We start from the raw sequence: 23228 nt of genomic DNA, 5'->3' as shown, positions 1-23228 counted from the left end.
GCCAACTAGGGAAGGTGTGCCCCTGGAGCTGCTATTTGTGAGCAGAGGACTGGTGGATGGTCAGAGGCTGTCTTGGTCACAGCAGTCACAAAATGACAGTTCTCAATTCTCAAAGTACAAGGAGCATCAGAAGAACTCCCACCGTGGACTTACAGAAGGCAGATTTTGGCCTGTTTCGGAGCCTAGCTGAGAAAGTCACTTGGGAGGCCATCCTGAAGGGCAAAGGACTGCAGGAAGGCTAGACATTCTTCAGGAAGAAAATATGAAAGGTGTGAGAACAGGCCATCCTCACATGGTAAAAAAGACAAGCTATTGAGGAAGACTGGCCTGGTTGAACAGACAGATTTGGCCAGAAGTAATGATAAAAAGAAGAGTTTGTGACCTTTGGGAGAAGGGGCAGGCAGCTCATGAGGACTACAAGGATGTCGTAGGTTATGCAGGGAAAAAATCAGGACCAAAGCACAACTAGAACTTAAATCAGTTACTGCTGCTAAAGACAGTAACAAAATGTTTCTGTGAATGCATTAGCAACAAAAGGAGAGCTAAGGAGAATCTCCATCCTTTACTGGAAACACGGAGAAGCATAGTGACAAAGAATGATGAAATGGCTGAGGTACTTAATGCCTTCGTTGCCTCAGCTCCTCTTATTATTAAGACCAGCTGTTCTCTGAATACCCAGCCCCCTAACATGGAAGACTAGGATGGGGAGCAGAATGAAACTCCCATAATCCAAGGAGAAACAATCAGCAAGCCGCTACACCCCATAGACACATGTCCATGGAGTCAAATGGGATCCAACCAAGAGCCCTGAGGGAGCTAGTGGAAACGCTCACCAAGTCACTTTCCATCATCTACCAGCAGCTCTGTCTAACCAGGGAGGTCCTAGTTGACTAAAGGTCAGCAAATGTGATTCCCATCTATGAGAAGGGACAGATCTGTGGGATTACAGGCCTGTCAGCCTAACCTCAGTGCTGGGAAGGTCATGGAACACTCAGCATGTGCAGGACAACCAGGGGATCAGGCCCAGAAAGCACAGGTTTGTGAAAGGCAGGTCCTGCTTGACCAACCTGATCTCCTCATGTGACCAGGTAACCCTCTCAGTGGATGACAGAAAGGCTGTGGGTTTCATCTACCTGGACTTCAGTAAAGCCTTTGGCACCATTTCCCACAGCATCCTCCTGGAAAAACTGGCTGTTTGTGGCTTGCAGGGGTACATTGTTCACTGGATAAAAATTACCGGGATGTCTGAGTCCAGAGAGGAGCTGTGAATGGAATTACATCCAGCTGGCACCCAGTCACTAGTGGGGTTCTCAAGGGCTCAGTATTGGGGCCAGTCGTGTTTAATGTCTTTACTGATTGTGTGGATTAGAAGATCAGCAAGCTCACAGATGACAGAAGCTGGGTGGGAGTGCTGATCTGCTGGTGGCTCTGCAGGGCAATCCGGACAGGCTGGATCGATGGGTCAAGGCCAATTGTAAGAGGTTCAACAAGGCTGAGGTCATATCCTGCCCTTGGGGTCACAACAACCCCAGGCAGTGCTACAGGCTGGGGGGAGGGGCTGGAAAACTGCCTGGTGGAAAAGGACCTGTGGGTGCTGGTCAACAGTGGCTGAACATGATCCACAATGTGCCCAGGTGGCCAAGAAGGCCAATGGCACCTGGCCTGCATCAGCAGTGGTGTGGCCAGCAGGACCAGGGCAGCGACCGTCCCCCTGTACTCGGCACTGCTGAGGCCACACCTCCAATCCTGTGTTCAGTTCTGGGCCCCTCACTGCCAGAAAGACATTGAGGGGCTGGAGCGTGTCCAGAGAAGGGCAGCGGAGCTGGGGAAGGGTCTGGAGCACAAGTCCTGTGAGGAGCAGCTGAGGGAGCTGGGGGTGTTTAGCCTGGAGAAAAGGAGGCTCAGGGAGGACCTTATCTCTTCTCTACAACTGCCTGAAGGAGGGTGTAGCCAGGTGGGGGTCTGCCTCTTCTCCCAGGTAACAAATGACAGGACAAGAAGAAATGGCCTCAGGCTGTGTCAGGAAAGGTTTATGTTGGGTATCAGGAAAAATTTATTCACTGAAAGGGTTGTCAAGCATTGGGACAGGCTGTCCAGGGAAGTGGTGCATTCACCATCCCTGGAAGTATATAAAATACATGTAGACATGGCACTCTGGGATAGTGAACACAGAGGTGTAAGGTTAGCAGTTGGGCTCCATGCCCTTAGAGGTCCTTTCCAACTCAAATGATTCCATGATTAAAAGTCAGTTGTAGATCAGTCATTAGTTCAGGTCAGTATGTTTCTTTTTACAGTAACTTTCTAATACCAGGTATACAAAATTTACACTATTAAGAAACTAAAATTAATATTCTGTTCCCTCAATGAAAGTTAACTACAGCAACATTATACATTTTGTGCACATTTTAGATCCTGTTAATGGCTTGAACAGGCTGAAAATCGGTTGAGCACTTGTATGCTTAAAAATCAACACTTATATGCAGTGACAAAAATCCAAGTTGTCTTCCTCCCACCACTCCTCCAAAAACCCACACTATTTCAGATCTTCCAGTTAAACCAGAAGTTTTTGACTCTGATAAATTACAACGAAATGGAAGATTCTATACAAAGGCAATAACACAATTTTATTTCAGAACAGCTTTATTAGCACATCATCTTTGATAACAGATATCAAATGAGCTAACAGCTCAATTCAGTGTTCAAGTTTTTTAACTTAAGAAAAAAAAACAACAAACCAACCAAGAACCCCAAAACCACGAAAAAAAAAAAAAAACCACCGAAAAAACTAACCACAAAACCACCACACACACCCCTTGCTGATTTCAGCTAAATTTATTTCACACATCAAATCAGTAATTGCAGCAAAGCCAAGTTTATGCATACTGTTAGAATAAAACCAAGCTCAGACTTCAATGAATTAGCTACAGAATGCAGACTGGATCACAACCAAGTACAATACTTATCAAGCATTAAAGTATGTCTTTTTTTCTGGATTGTCCTTTTATTTTTAATTGCCAGTCCTAAGTAACTAAGATGTGTATTGATGAGATTGGAAGAACCATTGTATCCCCCTAGTCCAGTTTCTATGAAAAAGGAAGGTGGTAACTCTACACAGATGGCTGCAATAAAACTTGAAGAAGTTTACAAGCCAGACAAGCATGACTGCTTTTTAATTTTTTTTCTTCATATGGCTCACTACAAACTCCTTTTCCCCATTATTTTTCTGCGGCTTGTAAAGTTCATATTGAGCTACATATTAATGCATGGGTTTATTTACTAAAAAGAAAACAAAACCACCAACGACCCCCCAAAATCCCCATCTAAACCAAAGATTCGTTTCATGAATTTATCTATACTATTTTCCCTGTCTCCCACTGATGTACCACATATTCGAACCAGAAGATTGACATTTTCAGTTAGGCACCAAAGCAGACCATCTTACACCATGTTTCAGGCTACTCCACTCAATGAGACCTGTGCTTCTACAAACAGCACAAGAATGCAAATTCCACAAACAGAAGATTATGATCACCTACAGGAGCTTAAAAACAAGGGGGGGGGGGGGCAGCGCCTTGGGGTTTTTTTAACCAAGTACTTCAAGATATAATTTAAAGAGTGAAATTCTGTAGACCTTTTAAACTAACTTCTTGAGGACTGCAGTCAATCAGCTCTCTGAATTTTAGGTTAAGGATTGTTACATTTGTTGAGCATCACCATAGCTGATATGATGTGCATAAAGATTAACAGAAAAACCTAAAGGACCCCTTTTCTGGAGGTTCATAATAAAATTTGTATTCAAGATAGACAAGAATAAACATTATGCCTTACTACTCACTCTTGCAATGATTGTGTTTAATATCCACAGTGAACTTGTTAGCGAGAAGAGTAACAACAGAACTACACTGCTTGGAAGCTTTAGTCAAGAATTTAAAAGTAGTACTTCAATAAAGCCTTAAAAAAAAAGTATGTTGTTTCTCCTGTACATGTAGGTTTATGTTCAGTTACTATAAAGTTCATTAAAATTGCATCACAGGGTAAGAGAGTAAAAACAGCATCAGTTAAACATAAAATATATTTACTGCAGACAAAACAAACAGATCAAATACTCACTGAAGCTGCCCAGAACAGGGCAATATAGAATTCACCTGTTTGTCCACAGGAAATGGTAACCATGTGATTTTGAATTTCAGAGAATAGTATTGACAGCAAATGTGAAAAAATTAGCAAATTATACAACAAAAACCCAACACACACTCCCCCAACCAAAATCCATAACCCACCACACAACCAACAAGCTCCTCCTCTAAACCCCCAATCCCATTCAGTACATCCCAAGTGTAAATGAAAACAGCTTCAAAATTGCATTTGGTCTTTGAGGAAAATATTACTGAAAACATGGGGGGATGAATAAATAATATTAATTGATTGCATAACTTACTAGTTCTGCTAAGTCACCAACATTGTACAAATTATTTAAAACCTCTAAGAACATAAAGTATTTGGTTCATGATTATATTGAATTTTAGATGAACAATAGTAAATTCCTTCAGAAATACCTTATGGAATAAAGGCTTGTTTTGACAAAAAAGTACAACTAGATTCTCATGTCAGATGAAATGATTCCACATGCATCTCTCCCTAGTGCCATCACTGATTTGAGGCTTAATTAACTCTCAGAAAGCATCTACCTCACTTCCTCCTCTGAGCAGTCACACCATGACCTGGATCAGAGAAGGGGTCCAGTTGAAAAAACATAATCACAGAAAAAACTTGATATATGGCTTATGACATAACTACACAAGAACTATGCACAGCTTCAGCTACAAAACTCAGAGAAGCTGCCTTGAACAAAGACTACAAACAAAGCTTGCTTTCACTCTCCAAACTCAACCCATTCTAACATCTTTAACCTCATTAGGATCTGCTGTCTTCCCATGACTTATTCACATCCCATCTGCCATGACAAGTTCAACAACTGAAAGAGAAAAATTAAGACTGACTAGCACCAAGTGTTGGGGAGTACCACTGCTGACAAAAGACCATCCCCATGTACCAATGGGATGAGCTCACAGTACAGGCACATGACCGGAAGCAGATGTGAAGTCAATGCTGTAAGACCTCTTTCCAAAATCAAACTACAAGACACACTTTCCCAATGGAAATAGGCTTCTCTCGTTCTATCTAGTTTCCTCTTTTCAGTTCTAGCTTGTTCAGAAACCCATAATTACAGTACACTGAGAATACAAATATAGAGTATGATTTCATAGACAAGGAGCAATTTCTTCTATTTTGAATAGGATTCCCTGCTATTATGACTTAACACTCACCCTGTACATTTAAGAAACCATGTCATATGCTGGCTGAAATGCAATTATTGTATTACACATCCAGTAACCTGTCAGAGCTTCATGAAATTTAAAAGAAATTGCATAAATATGATCACAACTGTAAGCAACAACCAAGAAAATGGTTATATGTCAACCAGGACAAGTAAGGCAGATCTCTGGATGAATTATTGAATACATACTGCACTGTAAGAGTACAGCACAGTCATTTGGAGAACTTCCTCAATGTAAGATGGTCATGGGATATCACAACACAGGACTAACTTAAGTATATGAAACAGACTGAGAAACTGTAGTAGGCTGACCCTGGCTGGCCACCAAGTGCCTACCAAAGCCACTCATATCACTCCTCTACTCAGCTAGAGAGAAAATATAACAAAAGGCTTATGGGTTGAGGTAAGGGCAGGGAGAGATCACTCACCACTTACCATCACAGGCAAAACACTTGATGCAAGGAAACAAGTTCAATTTATTGCCAATCAAATCAGAGTGAGATAATGAGAAATAAAACCAAAATCTAAAAAACTCCTCTATCTTGCCCTTCCTTCTCCCTGGGCTCAACTTCACTTTTGATTTCTCTACTTCCTCCCTGACAGCAGAGCAGGGGGACAGGGAATGGAGGTTGCTGTCAGTTCATCACATGCTGTCTCCTTAGGGGAAGGATCCCTGCTCCAGTGTAGGGTCTCTCTCATGGGACGCATTCCTTCACTAAGAGCTCCAACATGAGATCTGCCCATAGGCTGCAGTTTATCGTGAACTGCTCCAGTGTGGATCCTCCCCACCGTGTGGGGTTCCCTTCAGGAACAGGCTGCACCAGTGTGGATGCCCCAATGGGCTCACAAGTCCTGCCAGAAGCCTGTTCCAGTGTGGGCTTCCCATGGGGTCACAGCCTCCTTCAGCCATCCACCTGGTCTGGCATGAGGTCCTGCATGGACTCCAGGTCAATCTCTGCATCCCCATGGACCTCCGTGGGCTGCAGGGGAATCTCAGCTCCAGAGGCTGGAGCACCTCCTGCCCCTCCTTCTGCGCTGACCTTGGGGTCTACAGGGCTGTTCCTCTCACATATTCTCACTCCTGTCTTCAGCTATTGCTGTTCTACAGCAGTTTTCCCCCCTTCTTCTTAAATACATTATTCCAGAAGGACTACCGCTGTCACTTAACGGGCTTGGTGTTCACCAGCTTCTTAGAGCCAGATGGCAGTGGCTCTGTGAGAAATGGAGGAAGTTTCTAGTAACTTCTCAAAGAAATCATCCCTGTAGCCCCAGCTGCTACCAAAACCCTGCTAATGCAAACCCAATATAGCAACTTCCTTAATCACTTTCTTTTTTTAATAGTAAGAAAATAACACTTAAAGAATGACATATGTTTCTTTTGGCTACTAAAGAAACTTCAGCCCCTTTACAAAATCATTGTGTCCATCAGGAACTACACAAGATATTGTGCTGTGCTGCAGAGAAATAATCTTACGAAGGACCAATTCCTTCTTTAATGGGAAGAAGGGAGGATGTGGTATCTCCAACCTTGCATGTTTTCCAGACTTGGCTTAACAGTCACTTCTGACCTGATTAAGCTTTAGCAACATTTGTGTGCTTTCAAGCAGAAGGCTGGATGGATGACCAACCTTCACTAAGTACTAGGTTGGATAGATAATAATAAAGACACTAATGACTGTGTTTGTGAACTTTAGGAGAAAAAAAGAGAAAAAAACCCCCAAACCATGGGGGGTTTGGGGTTTTTTTCACTTGGTAGATTCATGGCTCTTTGAACTTCCAGTCAACTTAAGACCTTAACAATGCTAAACTGTCTATGCAGAATTAATCAGCATTTACTGGTGTGAGAAGAAAGCTTCCACTGAGGTAATTACTGATGTATTTTTCAGACACAGATAACTGTCCCTTGTTACCTATTTATAATTGCCACATTTGAAACAATATATTCAATATCACAAAATCTGTTACAGAGGGTTGACAATCTTTAAAAAAATCACAACTCTGGAGACCCAAATACTTCTCTTTTGGTTACTGAACTGTTGTGCTACTATGTAGACGTACTGCATGACACAGAAAAATATGGTGTAAGCATCTGGCATTCAGATACTAGGAAGTAAAGCATGGTATAAGCAGAAATGGCTTTGTAGCAAAACTTAGTAGAGTATCAAATGACAGTTCCAAAACATGGTTGCGACTGACATTGTTTCAGCATCACTGAAATTGAGTATAGGAAGAAACATAAGCCATCTTCCAAATACACTGCCACTGCTCACTTCTTTAATCACATTTCCATTCAGTTCAAGACCTACATACATTGAGTATGTCCAGTACATCTAGTAGGTCATTTAGTACATGGGTACTATCATCCACAAAATATTTTATTCTAGAAATGAATCGTGCTTGGGCATTTTAAAGCACATACACATCATTTTATCACACCAGCATACTTCCATTTGGTTGGAGCAGCTCCCAAATATAAGCCAGATGCAAGTGCAGATGACCTTTCTCTTTCAAGGTGAATGCACCAACATAAGTATTTGCATCCCAACGTTCATACAGAAAGCTCAACTTCTGGAGTCACAGCAATCATAGCAGGCATTAAGCTTCAGAAACCAAAGACTACAAGACCTGATTAGGAACAGCACATATTGCTGGTTTTTACTAAAACAAAAGGCAGCGACAGGATGAGGATAGGTCCTGATATGACATGAAGAAACAGTTACCAGTAAGAAACTATAAAGCAAACACGCAGCACTAGGAAGGAGGAATCAGCAGCTCTTGCACCAGAAGTAGGACTCTGGTAAACTTCCACAGGGGCCTATAGGCTAGAATCTATCCAAGAGAAAGCAGCAGCAGTTCCTCAATGATACATATTTAGTTTTAGTCAACTGCTAACTGCAAAGAACTGGGGAGAACAAAAAGGTATATAGAGCAAAAGGACAAGTGGCGGTAAGAATAAATTGAGTATTTTTTAGATGAAAGGTTCAGAACAGTGAATGCTGCAAAACATTCCTAAGCTTTCATTTGAAAAATAAGAAAAATAGGAAAACGCGTGAGTTAAGGATATGAAAAAGATGGGTTGCAGGGATAAATGAAAAAAGCCATCTTATTCCAGGAAGATCCAGCAGGTTAGGACTCTTCATATTTCAAAAGAAGTAATTTCCAGAGTAAAATACAGCAATCCTGAGCAGAACAAATATGTACCAAGTGTTCATTGTCACATTTAAAGTGAGAACTGGGCACCACTGAATGCAGCTGATGGGAGCCAAGATTAGAAGAGATGGAAGACATTTCTTCATGCAGTGGACAGACAACCAGTTGAGACAGGCTCTTTGCCAAAGCATGCAGCCAGTGCTAAAAGGGACCTCAAGGGGAGACAACACAAGTCTTGGAGGACAGCTGGAAGCCAGGAGAGTTCTCAGAGAAGAGTATCTGCTTGAAGAGTATATGCTTGCCCTGCTTAGTCTTCCCAAGGAATTTGCTCATGACCACTACTAGCAACAAGACAGTTACCTGGACAGGCACCTGGACTCAGTTTGTGTAAATGGGAGCAGTTTCAAGTGATGCTGTTAACAGGCTCTCTTACAAAAGCAACACTGGCAGGGCCCAGCAGTTGCTAGGTTTTAAAACTCAACATCTTGAAAATCCCCAACATCTCAGGAACAGCAAGAGGAGACTTAGGGAGAACAGCATAGCTACTTCTACTGCATCCCTACTGCCAGTATTGCTGGTTTTTAGCTTCACTTCTATCACATATTACCTTTTGATTTTTTTCCTCCACCTGATAATTGGAAGTATACGTTACATGTGTTACTTAGAAAGACACCTCTATGATAAACAACGCAACACTACAATCTGATTCTGCAGCTCTGCCTTGCTGTAGGATCCACTAGCGCTAATCTAAAATGCTGGGCATCAACATGAGCTAAACAGCCTAATAGCTTTGACAAATAAATGGTCTTTTCTTTAGCAGAAATACTGCCTCAAATGGTATGCAAGATTTATACTAACCTAAATAAAAACCTACTAGTCCTAACAAAGTGCAAATGAAAGGATTGTGTATAAAGCCCAGTGTGACAGCACCAGTTGCTACTGCACTGCAGTCCGTATATATTAATTTAATAAAACTTTTTGGAGTCTGCTTACAAGAATTTGCATCTTCTTTATTCTTCTGCAACTTGCAGAACAGGCAAGATTTTTAGCTAGAAGTCAAGAACTGAACTGCATCCTACACAATAGAATAACACCTTTTATCTAAAGTGTATCTTGCAGTTTGACCAGATGAAGAGACATGGTATGTGCATCAATACCTGCATATGATAGTTGAGGCTGGAAAATTTTAATCGATTGTGGGTGTGTAACTGAATGGTCACATTCAGTTTTTATATACTTCAAGTAAAGTATTCTAAGGTTTGGTAAGTTCATGCCCCAGCTGCAGGAAAGGGCAATAACAATCAAGTATATTTATCAGGACAAATCGGAGGTAAGTTAGTTACACAAGCTAGTTAAGAAGTAAAAGCACCACACATTAGCAAAACTGTCGGTTTGCTTATATCTTTCACATAAAGAATTTTATGAAGTTATAGGCAAATTATTCACAGATCCTGGCAAAGTAATAAGCATCAACACTAGAATCTCCTGTATTTCAAATAAATTCCATATGAACATGCATGCACGTTAGCATGAACAAAACAAGAGCTCAACAGTTTCTTGTGAGGATAAAAGAATTCTTCCCATGAACTGATTTACATAAAATTTATCCATGACAAAAGCCAGCAATTTTCACTTTATTGCAAATCCTTCAACTATTTGGTAAGTTAGTTGTTACCTTGGCTTGGAAACCACTTGAAATCCTCCCCCTTATGTTTCAGAGAGCCATCATTTGAGGCCATTTTAAAAAGGTAAAGATTGGCACAGACAGGAGCCTACTACACTTCTATTCCAACAAGATTGCAGAGCAAAGGAATCAATTAAAGTTCATACGCAATCTCTGAGTTGCTCACCATCACAGCATAAAAAGGATTCAAATTGAAGCTGTCAGCAAAAGCTACACAAATAGTTGCACCAGAAGAAAAAAAAAAAGCAACGCCCTTTTGCTTCCCTGCTCCCTACTCCAATGCAACACTAAAACCGAAAGCTGGAAAATGGGTACCACAATTGTGAAGCTGATTGACTGAATCATTTTTCCTGGATACATTACCACACACAACTGAAATTTAATTCATTAAGAAAACAATGAACTGTCAAAGTTCCTCAAAAAATTTGCATAACACAGAGCTGATCATATCAGGACCCATCTGACAGCGTAATAAAAAATGGGGACAATTTTGAATTGCAAACTATTTTTTTAAAAGCACGTAATTAAGACTTCCTTTGACCTTGCTACACAGATGCTAAAATGTTAATTCTTAACTAACTGTTTATGCTAAGGTCTGTTTCACATTTTCTTTTCCTTATGCCTAACCAGTGTCTAAATTACCAGGATATTGTTAAATATCCAATAGATTTTCTCCTGTTATTAGTCATTACAGGAAAAATAAAAAGACAAAGCCAAACCCTCACAATCATAAAGATTAACAGTTCTAACACTACAAAGCTGAAAGTTCCTGCCCTTCGTTACTTACTAATTATTCGGTTCCAAAATCTTAGCTCTGCTTAATTTCAGAATTAAATCTCATAAAAAGTGAAAACCTGAAATACCTGTTATGAAAGAGAATGCTTACTTCAGTTCAAATGTTATACTCATTGGCCAGAAGTAAGTGATATACACAGACAGAAATTAACCATGCATGTGTTTAGAGATCAAAGGTAAAAAATGAAACACAGGTCCACACTGATGGTAACATAATTCTGTCAACAGCAGCATAACAAAAAGCTGTCAAAAATCTATCCATACATGAACTAGAACACAGGCAGTTTTAGTCAGGCTCTTGCACACACAACCCTGTAACCACACAATGTGCTATTAACTGTTTTCACTAAAACCTGGAAGTATTTGAAACATTTCACTGTTAAATGAGTACAATTCATCATGACCCAAAGACCACCACAGAAGTCAATGGACACCTAAACTCCAGTTACAGCACAGTATCACTTTTTTCTTATATATAGAAAAATGACCTCTAAAGATGGCATAGAACACACTTCAAAGCAACTGTCACAGATTACACCTTTTTAAGTATATATATTTCACATCCTTAATTCATGCAAAGCTGGCTGCTCTGAGAGTGACAAAAGTTTTGTACATAAAAATCACTACTGAATTACGTGTTCATTGGACATTTAGGTCTATTAACCATATTAACTATACCAACAGCATAGTCAGCAAACACAGGAAGAAATTTCTCTTTTACTCTATTTTTCACCATTACAAAGAGACTACATGAAATGTTGCAATCAAAGTAATTGCAGAGGACTTGCCAACCAAGCTTTTCAAATAAGTACAACAAATTGGAAAAAAAAACTTGGGAAGTGAGATCCAATAAGAAAGTACACCTGTGAGTTGCATTTATTTCCTTGACTCAAAGAATTCCATTTGGCCTATAAATCTATGCTTCTTTGCTGTCAGATGCTTTATTCAGGCATAGATGTCTAACTGGTAACACATCCAGTAAAAGCAAAAAGTTTACTTGCAACAAGGGAATCAGAAAGGGAAAGGCATCCTTGAAGTTGGAACACTGTTTAAACAAATCTGTGTAGTGCAGACAGACTTCCAACAAAGTTCCCAATAAATCAGAACTCACTGGAGATAAACTAACAACAGTAAATGACCTTTACTTGACTTTCCTATAAAACAATTCAGCAGAAAAAAACTGGCTTCACAACCTCAGTGTAATGATCAGTACTATACTGAACCCCTTACACCAATCTAAGTTACCAAACAGCATGTCAGACTCAACATAAGGGATCTGGTCTTTCACTACGGCACAGCAAAGCCTCATTAGCAAAATTAAAGCAAAGTCCAAGACTGTTCTCAAGACAGCTTTGTCTCCATAGCAACTGACATGACTGACAGGCAATATACTGGCAAAAGTCTTACTTTACAAGGCAGCTTTATATTATTACCTTGACTTAACCAGCAATTTAGAATACTTGCCTGAAACACAGCCTGAAGTAACTTAGTTAAAAGCCAAATAAAACAGCAGCAGAGTGAATCCCAGAAAACAGACTCCAAGAAGCACTTCAGGAGGCCATGAAACAGCGACACAGCTTAGTCACGCCTTACAAAAACTTTTGTTCTCCAAATAAAGCTCCAAGTTTTATTTAGCAAAAAGCAGCTATGAGGTACCGTTTTTGTATTAAAAGCAATTTTCCCCTATGCTGTAGATTCCTATTCAAATGCTCAACAAAAAACACGGTTCATCTGGTAAATTTCCCAATAGAGCCTGACATCAAATTCAGGTTTATCAAACTGTTTGGGGGACAGTGTCCAGCTAGTACATGGCGTCTATCTGTTAACATTCCAATACAACATTCCCCCAAGAATTTGTTTCCCATCATGCTAACCATGCTCTTAAATTTCCCCTAGATACAATTCTATCAATCATTCTCTTGGGCCAACTACATGGTACCCTGCCTGTATCTTAGGGGCACTTACCAGAAGACTGCTACTCAGAGAAATCTCCTGTAAATTTCTTGCATTTAACCAAGTGAAATTTTCTTTAGAGTTTCCATGAGAAACTGAGTCAGGTAAATATCAGCCTTTACATAATCACTCACAGCTTGTTGCCAGGGTGGGGGAGAGGAAAAAAAAAAAGGAAAAGAAAACAAAAAAAAACACACCTTAAAAAAAGGAACAGCATTTACTCAAATAGCAAAAGACAGCAAGTTCCACCATTACTGAGTTTTACTATACAGGTATACGAGAACTGTACAAACAATGAATGCAAGTATGTTGGAATGTATAAAAACACAAGGACACAATACAAGAACTGAGCAGCTATCAGTTTTAAAAGGTTAAACTAAATCTAATTACATCATCTGAATTTCTTCCCAGCTATGAAGATAAACACATGAAGTGCTCTGGCCACATATAAAAAGAAGACAAACATCCCTAGTTTTGGCTGACAGACCTCTGTTGATGTTTACCTCATTTTTGGGGTTTTTTTCTTTGCTTGGTTGCAGAGGAGAAGTGTCTAGTCTTAATCAAGATCACTTGTAACTCAGACTAGTTTTCACAGTTAATCTTGTACCTCAGCCCTGAGCAACACTTCTTGCTCTCCTGGGCATCACTCCCTAAGTGCTTACATCCAGTGCTTACGTCCAATATGCAAACATGTTTCTTTGCGAGCAACAGGAACTCTGCTTTAATTTTACATGTGACTTAATTTAGGTCCTGACGTTAAATATTTCAGCACTCTCAGTGCTAATAAGTTACTTTCTCTGAGGGTTTAGTCTAAAACCAGACAGAGTGAAAAATCCAACTTGCTTGCTGTGTCAGCTTTTAAAAATTTGCAGCTGTTGTGCCACAATTGCAGAGGGAAATTGAGCAAAGTATAAATGGTGGCTTTACATTTCAAATTTTAAAGCTACTGGGTTTTTTCATTTCCAGAAGGAGACAGATCAGAGAGCAAGAGATGAATCTTGTAAAAGTTGGTATGATTTTACCTAAACATGCCACCGATCAGTTCAATAGCATTCACCCATTAGAAGCTTTTTGCAAAAATATGGTGTAGCAGTGCCCAGTCTTACATTCACGGGAATTTTCAAATTAACATTCTTTTATTATTTTACTGCTTTCTATCAAGCAGGAATTTTCATCATGTGACCGATGGGTTACAGACTACCCTATGCTACAAACCAGATGACTTCTAAAAACCCCACTACTGTAATTCTTTGCCATCTTCCACATACAGAAAAATAAAAGGCAAAAGGATAAAAATCCAGGAGACACTCATCTTGATTTATATCAAATTCTTTTTTGTCTTCAGAAGTCAAGACCTCAGAAAACAGAGGTAGTTCCATTGCAATGTAATTGCACCCACAGAGCTAAAGGCTACCACTCTAAATCAAATATAACCAGACAAAATATTTACTAAGCAGAATTGCAGAAGCATCTTTTTTTAAACATGAAATTCTGATTAAACCTGTATTAGAAGACTCTTCTTATTACTAAACAGAGATACTTTAATATTTTTCATTATAAAAGACTGGTTAAGACTTGGTCACAATTACAGCTTTCAACATAATAAAACGTTTTCAGATCACCAATAAAACTGATCTCAAATTTGATTCAGGAGATAGGAAAGCAGTGCTACAAAGTAGTATGAGATACCTAAAGCATATAACCCCCAAATCAGACACTATAAAGCACAAAGACTATTTTTATGAGAGATAATGTGAAAGACAAAACCCATGGGAAGAAGACAGGTACAGAACAACAACTAATTTCAGAAAAAAAAAAAAAATCCAGAGGTAATTTAATTATTAACTTCCAACTAGGTGCCACAGGTGCTATATTTTCTCCAGTTCTATTTTCTACTGAAGATAATAAATGTCAGTATGCTTATAAATAAAAAGAAAATACATTAGTGAAAACACAAGACATGTTTTTTGTTTACCTGAAATCATATCTACTAAAATGCTTTTTTGAATAGTCTTATAAAATCACCTTGTGCAGCAGGGTATTGAATGCACGGATATCGTTGTTTGACCAAACACAAGAAAACGTGTGCCACTGCTTTCACTGATGCCCAGTCTCAGTACTAACACAAATGAGGCAGGTTTGCCCTTACTCTTCCTTGGCCCTTTGAAAGATATCAAAATCTTCATTAGAATTGTGAATTTGAAATAACTTGTGTTATTGCTCTTTCATAGGACTCTTCAAAGTAAGAGGCAGAAGGAAAAATATACACTTAGTAGTACTGTAACTGTCTTCCCCTAAATTGTCAAAAACATACCACAGCAAGCTTTCCCTTGAAAGTGTTTTAACGAATGTTTTTCCTTCAGCTGTGTTCTTAAACTGACAGTGTCCACAGTGCCTTTTTTTTCATGGCTTTTTCTAGGTAGATCTTTGATCTTTTGAGTATTTTCTTAAACAGTCAAATCATCAATACAAAAATGCAACTAACTTGACATATTACAAATAAATTTAGCAACCGAAGATCTTTGAAAGTACAGAAGCCCATCAAAAGCAGTGGCTGCAGTTTTGGCTTCCAACAATACTGCTATTTTACTGACCAGCTTGCCTGAACTATAGAATTATAAACACAAGAAGTCATACTGATGACTCAGAATATGTATTTCCACAGTAAATTAAGCTATTCAATAAAATATGCAGCTGTGGCTGCAGTTTTTCCAATTAACATCTTTGTCCTTGAAAACTAAGATTACTTTGGTAGGGTGGGGAGACCGAGGGGAGCAGAGGATATTGGTAGCTCCAGTCAGGGGTAAAAACAGGATGCAAGAGAAATTTAACAGCATCACTGGATATTTTTCATGTGTGACATGAGGAAATTAAAAAAAAAAAAAAAAACCAAACCCAAAAATCATAGCAACAAACTTCCCTGTTGTCTTAAAACGGCTTGGTTTCGTAACATCCAACGCCATACCTCTGTATGGAGCACGAGAAATGTGTAACAGCAAATCTTTTTTTCTGCCAGATGGATAAACACCTCAAACACACCCACAAATACTAATGAAAACCACCTTGGCCTCCTTCAGGAAGTCATTCAACACTTCACAGAAAAAATAGGAAGTTGTTGATAAACTGCTTGCAAGAACTACTTCCTGTAGGAAAAATAATTACAAGACTTGTTTGCTGGACGATCAGTTAACTTTTCCTCACACTACAACACGAGAAGAGGTATTACACAAGCTCTGTAAGAATTAAAAGCGTAAGTCTAATTTAAAATGATTCAAGAGTAAATCTAAAACTGAGCAAAGTTAGTTTTTTCTTTCTGCAAGATGATGTCTGCTACTCCCATGGCACATTATCTTTTGCCTCGAGAGCGATCCCCTATCTGTCTGCACAGTTCACCGAAATGTCAAGCAGCAGCTGGCTAACAGGAAGCGGTTAAAAAGCAATGCAATTGACATCACCACACAAACCAAGCTCGGCTTTTTTACTGTATGTTTAAGAATGGGCTAAAGCTACCGCACACCAGCGAGAGATGACTCAGATGTGACCACTCAGTAACCAGGCAAGTCTCAACTTACGAGCTCCACTGAGGGAGCAGTACCAATACAAAACAGTTTTACCAGCTGTAGAGTAAGCAGGCCTTAACCCACTGCTCAAAATCATCACTAACGGAAAATTGAACTCAGCAGTACTACTCATAACAGGGAGATGAGTGCTAATGAGTGGAATCCTGGTAAATCATATGTTGGGCATTCATATGTAAGGGGGTTTTTTCCAGATGACAGACTAAATTACAAGAGTAGTTCTGGTTCAAACTCGATAGTACCACTCTCACCTTCTCTTAATATGTATGGATGCACGGGGTGTGTATGTAAAATGTCTAGCCAAAGAGCTCTGTGCATCTACCTATCTATATATATACACACACACACAGATGATTAAGTATTTTCTCTCCCATATACACCTTTGCATGAACTACTATGTTTGCAGTGCTTGACCCACTGATTAGTGGAAGTGACTGTAATTCCAGAGTGTATTAAGTATGGTACTCAGTTTTATATTATTCTCTTTGCACTGCAGCATATTATGGTAACTATAACCATAAGGCTTACTGACATCTGGAAAAAATCTAATATTGTTACCTATTCTGCAAAGATCTTTCTAGAGCCTGATTACCAGACTGTTCATGGAATGGCTACAAAACAGAGCAAGTGGAAACAAAGAGCGATGCAGCCAACCAAAAAAAAGAGCTGAATACTTGGAAGAGACACCAAAAATCTGCATATGGTAGAAGGAACCACATCAAATGTATTTAGAATCAGAAATCTTAGTACTCACACTTCAAGCAAATGTTAAACGTATAACTAGGCAAGATGTGAGCTTTAGCGGGCGTGAGACAGAACTTACCACTCACCACTGAAAAAAGCTTTTACTATACAAACTTGCTACACAAAACTAAGTCTTACATTTCTTTGAATTTCCTACACATACAGAGCAAAGATTTTGCTAGTACTTTAAATGCTTTTTACGTATCTTAACGAACTCCAATGAAGTTGGTGGATCTCACCTGTAGATAGTATTAAGCAACCTTTTTACGAACAAATGTTCTACAAGTGTGAACAGAGCTGTCCTCATTACTCTCCCATCACAGCATCACCCAAGGAAAGCCAAAAGGAAACAGCCCATTACACTGTTTAAAATCTCCCAAGGTCAGCATGTGACCCAGCAGGGAGAGGTTCAAAAAGTACAGCCTTTATTTTTCTTCCTAACAACCTGGTTTGTTTCCACTCCTTTCCCCTTCAAGACACATCCTTCACAGCTAGCAGCTCTTTCAATCATTTACTTTGGATGTCTGCTTGAGAACAAATGATCTTGCTCATGCAGATGAGTTTGCCAGACTTGTGTGTACTTTCCAGTCTCAGGCTCTTTATTGTTCTTGCTGAAACCTGACCCTTTGAAATGGATACCAGGACACCAAGAAAGGACAAAAAAACTTGCAGAAGAAAAAGGACAGATTTTTCTGGTAATAATCAAACTGCAGAAGAAGCTTTCCAAGAATAAATCTTTCACTCTGATTTCACCTAGATGAGCACAATTAAAAAAATTCATCAGAAGAGCAGGAAGACATTTTTAATCTCTTAAACTGTTTTGTTTTCTGTAAAATTAACAGTGCTATCAAACCCAAACATTTGTGGCAGTAAAACTTAAAAATTAAATAAATACCTGTTTTTCATGCTTCATAAGCTGCTCTTTAAGAGCTCTCACTAACACAGTCAAAACAAAAGTCTGCTTTTCATTTCAAAACTCATTCTGTTCTTTCCTCAAGGTTCAATGAGCTACAGTCTCAAATGGCATAAACTTACACAGTTCAAAAAAACCTTCTACTTGTGACTGCTGAAGAGCTCATATTCTAGAACACACTGATCTGTAAAACTTCACCAAAGAAAATACCACATCTTCAAGATCTATAGCTAATGCTTATTTTCACATTTCTAATAGAGAATGACTGTTCTCAAAAAGGAACCTTCAGGCTCAAATAATTTCAGACAACTACTGCAACCTCTTTTTGGTTGAGAAGAAAAAAAATCTAATTTCTCTGCATGGAAATACCACTGCTACTGGAACAATAAACATTTTTAAGAAGATCTGCAAGTTGGTTGTGTATTTAAACAATTGTCCTTAATCAAAACATAAGAAGTCCTGACATATTATTAGTACAATAGTCTCTAAAGTTAACTCTGTATTTTTACATCTGTATTATTAAAATGAGGTAAACTGTATCTTGACCTGCAGGACAACGCTGACAATGTTCAGCAAATCCAAAAGTCTCATTGTTTAAGAATCACTATGCTCATTTCACTGATTTTTAGGACACAATATAATGGATAACATTCTTCAGCTAAGATTAAGATAGGACAAATATTCACAGAGTACCATACAGTTTTCAGAAACAGCAGAGGTGATATGGGAGAAATATCGAAGTGGTAGGGTCCCCTAAAATCAGGAGCATGTTTTTAAAAATACATATTTTAAACCCAATGAAATTTACTCAAATTCTAAGATTGTAAAAACAAAACATATAACCCAACAAAAAAATAAATGCCAGAGATACAGCTAATTGAAAAGAAATTTTACTTACTTAAGAAAGTATCTCTGTCCAGATGGTGTCTTAGCCATCTCCCAGCCTGGTGGCAAAGGTACATCATCAGGGATCTCAAAAGAAGACTGGCGGAGGTGTTGAGAAGATGGAGCTCCAGGTCCAGTCACTACTCCAGAGGGTGTAAGTGTCCCTGGAGAAACAGCCCCCAGCTGCAGTGATGCTGGAGAGGAATGAGCTCGGACATGCTGTGGGGTCAGGGCTCCTGCTGTCCCGGCATCAGTGCTGGCCTGCCAGGAGTGAAATTACTTCCATTAAGATTCTTGTATTTCAGCAGAAATGCAGCTGTCAGAAGACATTTCACTTTAAATGAATGTTTCAGGAGAAATTCATAGCTCAGTTGTTCTAAAGTTCTGCTTATTTTCCAGTAGTTACTGTTCAAGCAAGCCTCCACATAGCTTGGTTAATTAGCATCACAAAAGCCCTTGTGCAAGTCAAGAAATATTAACTGTATGTGCTGAGAGCCCTTAGCTTTATTTTGAAAACTAAAGTTCTTACTCCTCAGTGCAGGTTTAAGAACTAACCTGCCTGCAGTCAGCAGACCTCATTTAGCACACTGAGTGGTCTGTTACTGGACTGCACCCCCACTCACTACCATCACACCCACTTTCTGCTGGAGGAGTTAATTTCCCACTCTCCTGCTCAAGTGGGGGTGTGGAGGTTCAAGTACATGCACACACCACCACCACCACCACCACCCCCCCCCAGGGGTTTAAAAGATCACACAAAGAGAAAAGCAATTGTGAAATGCCAACTGGCAGCAGTGAGTTCCAATGGAGGAAGACTCACAAATTCAACCATAAAAAAAACCCCCATACAAGAAGACTGAACATAACATTTCCTAACAACTCAAACTTATAAGAGTATAAAGAGTCTGTCCATGCTTTATCCAAAGCAAAGCTTCAGAAAACAGTTGAACCAGTCAATCAGAAATGACTCACAAACCCATTCACCGCAGTCACCAGTCATAAGTACACAGAACGTCCTTGCCAGTAGTAAATTCACGTCCAACATGGAACAGAAAAGGCAGCTCTGAAAACTTGATTAAAGTAAAAATGGCTTTTAAAAATATATTTACCAATTAACTGGTTTTATAGATAGATCAGAACAACACTGACACCTATAATGAGATGCATGTATCAGTCCTTGTCACACCTCTCTACACAACACATTGCACCATATGAGGCCCCACTTACACTCTTACATACAGTTCTGCTTCACTCCATCTGTATGTAAGCACATGCAAAGTTTCATGTATTCAACTGGAAACCAATTAGTTTGCATTTACACTCATTTAGAATAGCCAAGTAGTAAATCAAGTGGATTTGCAATACTTCAATTCCTTAGAATCACAGAATTACAGAAAATAGAGACCTTTTCTTTAAGCAGAATGTTTATGTGGCACAACTAAACAAAAAGGAAAAATGAAAACAGTCTTATTTTAAAAGACAGTCCACAATGAAGCAAATGATCTTGCTTTGGCTGGATTTCCAGTTTATGTTTTAGGAACCACTGAGTGGTACAAGGAACAGTGATCCAACTAAATATGCTTTCCAGACGAAGACTAACATATACAAGGAATATACGGCTAAGCTTAAAAGTACAACCAAAAGTTGTCTGTCCATCACATATGTTGAACACGATAGCTATTTAACTGCACTTACTGTATTTAACAAGACACAGCACCAAGTGTTAGATGAATGCCTACCCCTTCAGATTTGTACACAATGGAACCGCAATGAGATTTGCACACGTTGGGAGAAGACTATACATAAACCCCTTATTCCTTACTGGATTTCAGTACGTTATTAAAGGTCTGCAACTCAGAAGCTAGCAAAACTACAGAAGCAGTTCAGCTCCACCCCTTTCAATTTTCTTCTCAGTCTTCCTATATGAAGGCCAGACTGCTGTTTTGAGTATTTGGAAAATGAATTAACTCCTAGGCTGGGAGAGTACGTGCCAAGGTTCAGCCTGGAATGAACTTCTGAAGTCAAGTTATAAATCGTTCAAAACAGAAGTTTAATAATGGAAATGTTGACAGACTCTTAACAACACGGGTACCAGGCACCAGTACACAGCGAATTTCCCTCTTACTGGCTACACAGATAAAGTGACAATAACCAATTAAAAAAAAACCTATTTTATAGCTTAGCAACGAAGTTCATTACTTAATAACACTCCACTAGGTAGGCACAGCCTCCTACCAAAAAGTTGGTAACAGCATTAGCTTTCGCTCGTATTCACACCAGCACTTAGGTCTTGGTACCTAAGTCCCTCTGCTTTAAGACCAAACGCACCCGGAGACCGAGCGACGACCCTGCTCCGCATCCCCCACCCCACTCCTCCCCGGCCCTACCCCCGCATCGCCCCTTCCCCCCGGAGCTGCCCCGCCCCCTTCCCAGCCCTGCCCGCATCCCTCCCCCGCTGCCTGCGCGGCCCTGCCCCGCATCCCTCCCTCCCCCGGGCCGGCACGGCCGAGGCCCCACGGCTCCGAGCCCCGCTCCCAGGCTGCCGCCGCTGCCCTGGATGCGGGCGCTGCGCCCGGCGGACCCTGGACGCCGTCAGACCTGGCGTCTGGCTCGGGAATCAACTTCGGATGTGCGTGCGTGCGTGTGTGTGTATGTGGGGGGTTAATCCTACTCTACCCAGCGCCGCGCTGAAATGGTGGAGAAGTCACATCCATATTTATTGTCTGACGGGGCGAGGGGGGTGTAGGTTTAGCACCAACTCATCGCCCCCCTCCACGAATGGCAGGGAATTGGACGGCAAAGCATTTTCACCCAAGTTTTAGGGGCTCACCCCCACTGCCGCCCTCCCGGTGAGGCCGAGAAAGCCAAGGAGCGGATGTGGAGTTCGAGGCCCCGCTGGAGACCGGGACGGGGCCAGCGCTCGCCCGCCCTCCCACCGCGGTCGCGGTCCCGGTCCCGGTCCCGGCCCTGTCGGAGTCCCGGGGCGCGGGAGGCAGCCTTGCCCCTGAGGAAGAACAAATAAAGGGGTGTGGGGGCGGCAGAGAGCGCCCCGACAGCGCCGGCCGGGCGCCCCCCGCTTCGCTCGGCCCCGCGGATTCCCGCCCCGGCCCCCTCCCCCACACGCCTCCCCCGAGAGGAGCTCGGCGGCGGGGAGGGGGAACCCAGCCCGGCCGGGACGCCCCCCGCCCGCCCGCGGCGCGGGCCCCTTCCTTCCCTCCCCCTCACCTGGCGGGAGTGGGCCTTGGGCTCGGGCGGCTTGAAGAAGGAGTCGGGCAGTTTCCGCAGCCGCATGGGCAGCGTGTGTGGCACGTTGGCGCCCTTGGGGTTCATCACGGCGTTGAACAGCGCCTCCAAGTCGGTCTCCGAGTCGCCCCGCACATGGACGATCTGGTGCCCCGCCGGAGGGGGCCCCGCACCCGGGGGCTGCGCCGCGCCGGCCGGGGCCCCCGACACCGCGCCCGGGGGCTGCGGCGGCGGCTGCTGCTGCTGCGAGGCCGGGGGCTGCGCTGCCTGCGGCGGCTGCTGCGTTTGAGGCTGCCCAGGATCCATGGCTCCGTCGGGACCCCCCGGCGCTTCCCTGGCGGGGCTCGGCGGCTCAGAGCCCGGATTTCAAGTCCCGCATGCCCCGCTCCCCGGGCCGCGGGCTCGTCCTGCTGTCGCCGGTACTTCTCACCCCTCGGTCGGGAAGCCGACTCGGCCGCGGCAACTGGCAAAACAACTCTGACCGTGCGGCGCTTCCCCGAGCCCGGCCCAGCCCGGCCGGCGCCTCTGTCCCGGCGGCGGAAACTAACTCACACAACACACCAAACAAAAGTTCGCAGTTACGCCCGCCCGAATCACTCTCCGCCGCCGACTCCGCCCCTCCTGAGCCCGCCCGCACCGTATCCGACCCAGGCAGCCCGTGCTCGCAGCGCTCCTGCGCGCGCCCGCCCGCACCGCCTCCCGCCCGGGGTGCGCCGGGGGCGCTGCGCGCTCCCCCAGACCCCGCCCGCGGCCCCGGCCCGGCCCGCACCGCCCCTCCCTGCGCGCCCGCCCGCGCCTCTCCCGCCTGCCGCCCGCCCGCTCTTGGCCGCCACGGAGCGCTGCCGCCAACCACAACTTTTTCTTCTCCTAACTTCTATCCCAACTTTCAGGAGGCCGCTCCGCGAGGGAGTGGGGAGGGGCACTGCGCTTCCCTCCCCCCGGCCG

The 23228-nt window shown here is 42.1% G+C and overlaps 1 protein-coding gene across 8 annotated transcripts in view; it reads right to left on the bottom strand.

Moving 5' to 3' along the window:
* The window catches only part of YAP1 (Yes1 associated transcriptional regulator), an 84585-nt gene extending 61689 nt beyond the window's left edge, over positions 1-22896 (bottom strand). For 3 of the 8 annotated variants that reach the window (XM_048294619.1, XM_048294618.1, XM_048294620.1), the window contains exons 1-2: positions 22266-22895; positions 19054-19301 (exon numbers count right to left, since the gene is read on the bottom strand). In XM_048294619.1, the coding sequence (XP_048150576.1) occupies positions 19054-19301; positions 22266-22589 (572 nt within the window). In that variant the 5' untranslated portion in view covers positions 22590-22895. Of the gene's footprint in view, positions 1-19053; positions 19302-22265 lie in introns of all 8 variants that reach the window. The other 5 variants (XM_048294615.1, XM_048294613.1, XM_048294616.1 and 2 more) reach the window with 3 other exon arrangements.
* Between the last annotated feature and the right edge of the window lie 332 nt (positions 22897-23228).

The sequence above is a fragment of the Corvus hawaiiensis genome, chromosome 2 (assembly GCF_020740725.1).
Source record: "Corvus hawaiiensis isolate bCorHaw1 chromosome 2, bCorHaw1.pri.cur, whole genome shotgun sequence".
Classification (NCBI taxonomy): domain Eukaryota; kingdom Metazoa; phylum Chordata; class Aves; order Passeriformes; family Corvidae; genus Corvus; species Corvus hawaiiensis.
This window is presented reverse-complemented; position numbering and strand designations above follow the sequence as displayed.